Source organism: Balaenoptera physalus (assembly GCF_965194825.1).
Source record: "Balaenoptera physalus genome assembly, chromosome: 14".
In the NCBI taxonomy this organism is placed as follows: Eukaryota; Metazoa; Chordata; class Mammalia; order Artiodactyla; family Balaenopteridae; genus Balaenoptera; species Balaenoptera physalus.
In genome coordinates this window covers 58664151-58673914 of record NC_138893.1, presented here as the reverse complement: position 1 = coordinate 58673914, position 9764 = coordinate 58664151, and the positions used below count along the sequence as shown (strand labels likewise).

Here is a 9764-nt window from a genome sequence, read left to right as displayed (position 1 = left end):
GTTAATGCAGAATCTCAGGCCCCACCCACACTGGAGGAATCGGAATCTGCATTTTAACAAGATCCTCAGGTGATCTGTGTACACGTTAAATACTGAGAGGTGTGGTTCTACAGGACATTCCTAATATGAAAAGCTTGGAAGACAAAGAAACCCCCATCTAAATGGCCTTTTTGCATGATTCTTTCCCACTAAAAGGAGGAAAGAGGGTTAGGATTTGCTTTTATTATGAACATAAAATATACATACAGCATAATATACATTTACACATTTACAATTCGCAGTTACTTTCATCTTTTTTGAACTCATTCAGTTCTGCACGGCCCAGTGGCCCGCTCCTTCCACTTACACTCAAGACATTCTCTTTACCTTGGTACGTACAGCGTGTGACCTAGTAAGAATTACCAGGCCCAGGCGTCGAATGGCCGGCTTTACTGTCCTCACAGAATCACTTTCATTCTGTTTCCTTTCCTGTCGCTACAGGCTTTCCACGGCCTCACACTTCAGCATGAAAAATTCAGGAGAAAAGAGGGCTGCAATAATCCCCTTTGTCTTTCAAAAACACCTTGAAACATCTTCCATGAGCGAGGTGACACGTAAGTTGGCACTGACAGCACTTCTGGTTAACACGGTTTAAGAACTACCTATGGGAAGGCTCTGACGCATCACATACAAACTAAGCTTGTTCACCAAATGGGTGATCACGAAGGATCTGAATATCAGTGGTATCGCAGTAAATAAATAAATAAACAGTAATAAATACAAATAAATACAGTGGGTTTCACTAAGGGAAATGTCAATACCTACGTCCCTGTGCTTTCTCAAAACATAATTAGGTGCCGCTTTACAACAGGTTGATAAAGAGAAGCTAGTTTTCATGATGAGTCGCTCTTTGGGGCAGTGAAGAGAAGCCAATGGAAGCTTCTATCGTCGTTTTTCTCAGAATGTCTCTATGCGAGAGGATTTGTAGGAGTTCTCTTTGAGGTTGTCAAATATTGCTTTGGTTCCATTCTGCCACTGTAGCACCAGATCTGTCGGAGTCTTCCCAGCCTAATCAAAATAGAGGAGGGAATTTGACTTCCAGGTGGGAGGCATCTATAAATTCATCTCGTGTGTGTGTGTGTGTGTGTGTGTGTGTGTGTGTGTATTTAATGAGGTAATGGATAGGTGTATGTTATTGAAGTGTTTTATGTTTTCCACTATGAGTGATTTGCAGTTTATATTCAAACCAGCCCTTCACTGTTTCTCACAGGAATGCTTTTGGCATTTCAGATTAGCAATGGTTTTCTTTCCTGTGGGATATCCCAGGTGGTGGTAAAAATCCCTGTCCCTAGACACTAAACAGCAAGAGTAAGCCAAGTCATTTTCAAACTCAAAAAATGCCTCCATACTTACCCAGTATCCTGCAAAATGGGTGTGGGGAGGTAGTAGTATCCCTCTTGGTCAAGAACCAGTTCCTATCAATTTGGAAAATGATTCCTGATTGATAAAAACTGGTGGGGAATGAGCTGCTTCAACACCTTGGCTTAAGTACACAAGTACCACTCCAAGGGGTAGATTTTTCACAGCTGCTCAGAACTTACATTGGTCTCTCCCGGGAAATTTATTTTTCTTGGAGATGATATCAATGATGTACGAATAAATAACTTTTGAGACCAAAATTTTTTTACCTTAAGCATACATCTCAAGATATTTACAACAATTAAAACTGCGTCACCTCTCAATTCTTGTCTTTAAATTTGAGAAGTCCTAAAATTTTCCATCTCTATTCATTCAGAAGTCTCTCTTTATCCCAGAGACTGGCAGACTGGCAGCTTTGAGATGCAAATAAAGCTAGAGACCTGTTTTGGCCCAAATAGAGCTTAGATTTTTTTTAAAAGTTGGAATTAATTAGCAACAGTTGGAAATTAAGAGATTTCCCAACTGAATGTGTGATCTCTGCGAAAAAACTGGGAGACCTGGCCGCACAGTTCCCGTGGTTTCACGGAGCAGCAATGGACGGAGTTGGGGAAGGGCTGCTATCTTTAAGTAAGTTGTGTGCATGGCACCAGCAGCCACTATGTAAGTCATCTATCCCATCTGCCTGGGCCCTGTGCGGATTTGAGTTAGTGGCCCTGCAACCTTCATTCTGGACCTTCTCACCTTGTAGCATCCTGCCTTGAGGGACACTCATCAGCAAACATGAAGACAGAGTTTTGGACAACAATGCAGTAATGTATTGTTTCCAGTTCCCTTCAAGATGGTGTCCAATGGCTTAGTGGTCTTTTTTGGGAACATCCATCCATTGGGTCAGTGACATTAACAGTTCCAGAACCTTTATGCTGGGGTCTTACTGATAATTCAGAGCCCTGATCCCTATTTGTATATTTGGGGCTATTCTTTCATGAATTCCTCGAACTCCTCTGTATTGAAATTTATCTCATGATTCCCTGGCTACTTACACAGTCTCCCCAAATCTGTACGCTATTTATCTCTGCAGGTAGTGTCTCTCACTGCCTGAAAAAAAATCATATTTTCTGCAGCCTTGGGGATTTCATTGAATCTACTCTTTCTGATAGTTTGTTTAAATTATTTGATGAGACCAATCCCAATATCAAGAATGAGGGGACCCGACTGTTAACGCAGTCTCTATTGCATTTATTTTTTGTTCCTGTCACCAAGACTTCTTTTTTTTTTTTGAATGATGAAGTATTCCTCTCAGTCTTATAGTAACACAGTAAGAGGAAGAAATTATTCACAGTATAAGATGACTGGGGTTTTCTTTCCTTCTTTGTAAAGTGGTTCTCCAAAAGCTTCTTTCAAATTACTTCTTCAGTACTTTACACTCATTCCTCCCAGTGATATTTTTAAAGCTTAGATGATGCTTGACTGGGAATCGGGACCATGAGGAAAATTTGGTTACATTCCCTGGCTTACAGATGAAGCTTAATTAATACGTACTCATAAAGGGGACTTATACAAGCATTTTCAGGGCCTAAATATAGGAAAGTATTTTGAGGGATGTGCAGATAAACCAAAGAGGAGAATGAACAGAAATTATCTCAAAAATATAGGCAAAAGCATGGCTACCCCTGGAAAAAGTGGTAGCCTGTCATGCTGTTGTAAGGAGGGGAGGACTATTCAGAATTACTTGGATTAGATGTTGATTAATTTGAGTTCGTTGGCCCTTGGTTGCATTGACCACTGTGGAATTTTTGACAACTTCAGCAATGGTGGGTGTCTTTATTCCTGACTACCCCAGACCTTGCTCAGCCAGGGATGGCCAAGGCAGACTGTGCTTATGTCTGTAAGTGTGGGCGGTTTGGCCATCTTTTATCTTCAAGGCCAAATTTTTAAAGAATTACTACAGGCTATATTAGGCACCGAGGTCATAGCAGTCACTATGGCTTCCCCATCTCTGACCAGGTGATCTGAGTCCTTGCCAAACTCAGCAATGTCCTTATGGGAATGACCAGGGGCATTTAAACCGTCAAGAGACCCCTGAAATATCAACACTACCGTTGTAAGAATATTTCCAAGTATGTGAGCCATATTTTTGTTCATTAGAAAGCTGGCAAGCAGGGCCCCTTGCTTGAGCACTTACACAGTTCTTGATGTTGAGGTCGGCGCCATACATGATCAGGAGTCTGATCATCTTGTACCGGTTCAGCCTCACGGCATCATGCAGGGGGGTATCTCCTTCCTAGAGAAGCAGAGTGAACAGACAAGGTAAGCCTGAGGCCAGGAAGTGGGTCCCGCAAGGGTGCCCGGCTGGGGCAGTTATTCCAAATATGTAAATGAGTGAAGCTTTAGGAGGCCAAACTCTGCCGGGCTACTCACTCGGTCTTTGGCGTTGCGTTCCGCCTCGCAGGCAATGAGATGCTCTGCGCACTCGTAGTGGCCGGTCCTCACCGCCACGTGCAGCGCCGTGCTGAGCAACTGCAAAATGCAAGAGCCTGCTGTGTCCCTGGGCGTGAGGACAGAGGCTGCCCAGACCCCAAGGCGTGTGTGAAGGGGAGAAGTGGAGGAGGGACAGGGAGGCGGAGGGGAAGAAGGAGGGGGCCAGGAGGAGGAGAAATACCTTATCCCGCGCACTGATTTTTGCTCCTTTGTTCAGCAACAGTTTTAAGACATCCAGGTTTCCTCCGCGGCTTGCCCAGTGGATAGCTGTGGATTCAAGCTGTACCGGGAAGGTAAAAGGACAGGAGTTAGTGAAAGAAGAACCTAGACAGAGGAATTAGTACTTCGTTTCTAAAGCCCAGGAACGCCAGGTTTGCTAGGGCATCCGTGGGTGACACTGGGCTGTCCTCGTCTAGGTTGCCAATTGTAACTATTGTAGTCGAAGGCTCTTGCCAAATGTTTTGGCTAAACTCTTAAGTGTGTGAATGTGAGTGTATGCGCTCCTGTGTATGTATCTATGTGCGTGTTTGCATCATTAGGAGGTTCTTAATAAACCTAATAAATCTTTTTAAAAGAGGATAAGAACTACAATTTATTGGGAATTTCCTCGTGCCGACATAGTGCCTCATACTTCAGACGCAGTGATGCTCCCAGCAACATTATGAAGTGGGTATTCTGTGCTCGTTTTGCAGATGAGAAAAACAAGGCTCCAAAATATTCAAGTTTCTTGCCCAAGGAAACACAGCTAGTAAGTGGCAGAAGAGATATTCCAACCCACAGTCTGCCTGGAACTTTTAACCACTTTTGCCATATGCACTCAAAAGTTCTAGACAAATGTATTTTAAAATTCTGGCAGAGTAAAAGTAGTCCCTTCTAAAAGATATTCATCTGGATCTGACACCTATCCTTGTCCCTGTTGTTTTTTCCTCATCCCTTGCTGGGTCTCTCCTGCCATTTGTGCCAGCACACCCTCTGTACCTTGACCATCATCACTCGTGGTCACTGCACTTACTCATAGGAGTAAGTTTGGTATATCCCTGGCCCTCCAAATCCCATGCTCATGAGTTTTTGTGTCTTTCTATACAAACTTTATATTTTGTTTCTTTTCTTGTTTTTCTGTGTGTACATCTTTTGGGTTCAATTTTGGCCAGTTCCTTTGGACTTTTCCAGTCCCTTTTCCACTTTGCTTAAAAGTCAAATTGAGCTGTATTTAAATAAAGCATTTTCCCAGCTCAATCTTCAGGTCATAAAATATGCTGTGTACCGGTCTGTGTAGAAATCACAGTGGTTGAATTACTGAGGTCTGAATAGCAGCTACTTTCCGTAGATGCAATTCATTTTGTATGCAGTCTAGCCCCAAATCTCACTGATGACAATCAGCATCTATCATATAAGGTGTGCAGCTAGAGAATTCTGAGATGTTGTTGGCAGCCAAGGGGCCAGGAGCAGGCGGCCACAAATGGTGGAAGGACATGGAGGCTGAAAGGCAAGTGTTGACTGCATTACTTCTCAGTAAGGCTACTGACTTGATAATGACTCAAGTCTTCGATGAGGATATTGAATTCTGTCCAGCAGCTCTCACTTCCTTCTTTTCCCTGGAACACTCCTCTCCTTTCAGTATGTGTGAAAAATACTTCCCACATGACCTAGTCCCATCTCCCAACTTCCCTTTGTATGGAGAAACGAGCTTCTGCCTAGTTCTCGCAGATCAATTTTCAATACAGTCAGCCCCCTTTTCCATTGTAGGTTTTCTCAAGTTTCACATAGTCTACTTACTTTGGCTCACTTCCAGACAAAGAAATATATTTACCATATCACGGAATTCAGTCTGGGCTCCAGCTTCTATTAACTTCTCCACAATTGCCAAATGTCCTTCTAAGCATGCTCTATGAAGAGCTGTCCGTTTATACTGTCAAAACAGAGATTTAAGAAAGAGAGAGGGAGCAATGCATATAAAAATGAGCATAAATCCTTTCTAAGAAGTATGAAGCTGGGGACTCTGATGACCTAGTTGATAGAAACTTGAGTGCTTCTTTATGAATTAGAAATGTCAAATTTACTAAAATTGTTGTCTAGAACAATTATTCTGCAACTGAGATTTACGTCTCCTGCAACATACATTTCTAAGTGCTTAGAGGTCTACATCGAGGCACATGGGCTTAAAGATTCAAAACTACCTAAATGCTGACATTTCCCTTTCTTATATTTTGTGCCTTCATGGTTTCTGTAGTATTTGCCATGCAGTTCAGGCTGTTTTCTTCCATCTGGGACGGTTGATAGGTTGAATATCAAAAAGCATTCAATTCATTTTTAAGAAAATGGGAGACATTTTTCATTCAACTTCAGAAATGATTCCCCATTTCAATTCATGGGGGAAAGGATACAAAAAGGATTAGTGATTTCTGGTAAATGGCTTCATATAAATGGATTAATAGACTGTGCTGGAACACCTTTTAGGCATTATTTCACTCCAATGCCCTCTATTTTCAGATAAGGAAACTGAGGTCCAGAAAATGCAGATTGGCTGCTAAAAATCAAATAGGCAAGTAGTGACAGAGCTAGCACTTGAACTCCAGTCTACAGATTCCCTGTGTAGAGCTGATGTACTTGAGTCCAGTCAAAGATAATGCTAATAATATATTTCTCCATTGGTGACTCGTTGGTCCTGCCATATTAAGAGTCTATCTCAAAGATCTAAAAATTAAAGACAAGCTGAAAAAGCAGTCAGAAGTATATTAGAGTGCAAAAAAATAATGCAATCCATAGCTCTAATCCAGCATTTTCTTTTTTTGGACCACTGCACTCCCCTGTTATGCTATTGGCATATGTGGCAACAGCTGGGGAGACTGTTTCAGGTGGATTGATTTTTGGCACCAGATTAGCAAGGCTGCAGCAAAGCATAAGAAACACAAAATTAATGAGCTGGATTTTGCAGTGCTTTGTGTAAGCCTTACCTCATCACAGACATCTGGATTGTTCTTGTCTGACAAGAATTTTTCTACTACTGGCAGTTTATTCTCCAGGGCAGCCTTCAGAAAACTAGGCACATCCACAGGTTCTGTCTAAAGCCAAAAAAACAGTGTGAGAGTTACCATGGGTTTTCCAACATTCAATCAAACCCTCCACAGATATTTACTCCCCTGTAGCCTAATGCCGAGGTGTAATACTGCAAAACCAAGCAGCCCTTACGATGATTTCGGGTTCAGGTTCCTTCACAACTGGAACTTTAGTTTTCCTGTATTTTTTCCTTTTCTTCAGTTGAATGATTATTTCAAGGTCTTCTAAATTTTCAAGCTTTGATCTTTGTTCTAGTTTTTTCTTCTTGAGCTAAAAAAGAAATCCATGTTTCAAAATACAGTGAGTTCTACTGACAAGCATTCTGGTTGTGTCAAAACAGAATCTACAAGGTCTGAGCTAAGTATGTGAGCAGTTTGCGCAAAAAGATAAAAAATTTATAATAAATCTTTGACTTGGATTTAGTGATTTCTTATTCAAGTACTTAGGGGTCAAATTTTTCAGCTAATTGCCTTCATCTTCACTTTCCTTGCTCATAGCATCAGCTTTTCACTGGAGATAGGATCTAGTCTCTAAGTGATGATTTTGTAATTATTTCCATAAACAAACCCCAGATTTCTGTAGAATTTTGTATCATGCTCATGAATTTTTTTTTTTACCCAAAAGACTCCACTAATAAGTTTTAAGCTCTAAAATTTCAGTGCCAGTGTCTTTCAGGTGGCCCACTAAGCAGGGCTCATGAAATAGACTATCCTGGACTACAGCTAACAAATGCATGTTTTATCTGTGGTTAGTAAGTAATGAAAATTCACCCAGCAACACATTTTGTCAACACAGAAAGCGGCCACAGTCAAACAATGATCCGTGGACCACAAACCACATTACTAAGAAAAAGAAGGCTCCCTTTTTTGGGATTAACTAGACAGTGTAAGACATCAGAAATTCACTGGACACATTTCTCTTTCCAAGTCTTTCAATCAAAACACAGTCACAGAACATACAGTGATTGATTCGGAATCCAGAGGTCATAGTCTTGCCAAAGAATTATTTTCTGCAGCCTATCCCATAGAAGTTGCCTCTTTATAGGTTAGAATCTGGCAAAGAAACATCTTTGGAATGGTTGCATTTGTTTGGTTTCTCTCTCTTCTCCTTCCTGTCTGGCACCTCCATCCGCTGCCCCGTCCCCAACCTCCCACTCATGAATTTCATGGAAGGGTCTTACCTCTGCCTCTCGCTCTTTATCAGTTTTCCACTGTTGCTCCCGCAGGCTCACAAAATGTGCTGGAAGTGTTTTCAGGTCCTCTTGCTTCTCTAAAGTGACAGCAGCTTCATACTCTCCATCTCTGAAATCCTCAGGAAGGAACTCCCCAGCGTCCCCACTGCCATTCTTCTTCCCTGTAACCTACAAGGGAAGATGGCAGGGTCAGAAGTAGCAGGCCTGTCCTGGGGTCGTTCTCCACAGAGGATGCTGCAGGCAGCCCCCGGCCCTCCCTCCCTGCTGACAGTGGCCTCCATGCAGCACATTCTCATATCTCAGGCAGCAACGAGTTGCTGCAGTGTTCCAGGATAACCTTCAGATGCTTGTCCCCCTCTCTTGGTTAAATCAAGGTTTAGGTTAGGTTGAAATGTTTAAATCTACTTTTAATCCATTTAATCACATTTCTCCTAGGAAAATCACAATCTGTCCTCCCCATCCCCACCGATTATTTAAAATTCTTTCGTTTTAGGTTGATGATCCCTTGCCTTGAGTTATAGTTTCCAGACATATATTCTTGCAATAGAACTTCTCCCCTAAGGCATTTTGATAACTATACATGATTACACACTTTAGTAATAAAAGCAAAGGAGAAGATAATAGATAGGAAATATGTAGAGAATTCATTACTGCCAGCTCCCTTTTTCCAGTTTCACTTATTTCATCACATAAACCAACCATTTTCCATATATGATATTTTCAGAGTACCAGCACATTATGCGAGAAAGAAAAGGGCATTTCAATTTTCAAATAAAAATCAAGGCTGCCCCATTTTTCACTGCGTAGAAATAATGTGCTTTACATACCAGCTCTTCTACTTTCAGAACCATCATGTTGACCTGAAGTACGTCTGTCTGTTTTCCTCCTGGGGGATGAAACGTTGAGTCGGCCCTGGGGAGCCCCCCCTGCTCTGATCAGCTTATATAGCTAGGGCCGGGTGAGCTAATCTTCCAACCTGGGAACCCAAGTAACACCCCTCCCCCCCCACCCGGGGCCAACTCAGAGGCAGGTGAATTTTCATTCCAGACTCAGTGTCTGGGAAGCAGGAGAGGGAGGGGATGACAAGTAACCCCACTGAATATGTGAATCAGGAAGAAATGTGAGAGGGCCATTCCTTTGGCAGTGACCACACCGCTCAGCAATGCAAGTCATCCTATTTATCGGGAAGCCAGGGGACAGCTGTCTGTTGACATTGCACCACACCACTGCTCCTTTTCCTTCTTTGTCAGCTTTCATATGACTAACCCTATCAAGAAAATGTAAATGCCCTGTGTATCACACCACCAATAATATCTTTCTGATAACCAGACTTATCGACACGTCACTTGGGGGAAGTGTTGCTTCAGGACATCCTATTCCCATGGGTAAACAGCCTGAGAGGAAAGGATCCGGGTCCTAATTGCCCTTGTCTATATCTGTTTGGAATTCTCTGGGGTGATGTCTGGGGCTAAAAAGGCCCCATGACATGCCACCTTCCCATCATTATAAGAAATTGAAAGCATTCAGTAATGCACTTTTATTTTATGGTGTCACAGGCCATAATTAGCACATGACATGCTCACTGTCTTCTAAAACAGCATGCTTACTGGAGCAATTTTTATTCAAAAAGTTTCCAAAA

General features: G+C 42.2%; 1 protein-coding gene across 1 annotated transcript; it reads right to left on the bottom strand.

The window, feature by feature from the left end:
- Positions 1–202: 202 nt before the first annotated feature.
- On the bottom strand, positions 203–9365 carry ANKRD1 (ankyrin repeat domain 1). Its single transcript, XM_082423910.1, has 9 exons — positions 8953–9365; positions 8114–8293; positions 7066–7203; positions 6831–6938; positions 5687–5785; positions 4058–4156; positions 3817–3915; positions 3581–3679; positions 203–1047 (listed from the first exon to the last, which is right to left on the bottom strand). Exons 1-9 carry the CDS (start codon positions 8977–8979, stop codon positions 937–939), a joined length of 960 nt encoding a protein of 319 aa, XP_082280036.1. The 5' UTR covers positions 8980–9365; the 3' UTR covers positions 203–936.
- Between the last annotated feature and the right edge of the window lie 399 nt (positions 9366–9764).

Bases quoted from the DNA above. Each gene is read 5' to 3' on its own strand.
- ANKRD1 (XM_082423910.1), bottom strand. From the start codon at position 8,979: ATGATGGTTCTGAAAGTAGAAGAGCTG. The intron at 8,294-8,952 runs GTATGTAAAGCA...CTTCCCTTGTAG, and splicing joins TTCTGAAAGTAGAAGAGCTG to GTTACAGGGAAGAAGAATGG. The intron at 4,157-5,686 runs GTAAATATATTT...TTCCCGGTACAG, and splicing joins AGACTGAATTCCGTGATATG to CTTGAATCCACAGCTATCCA.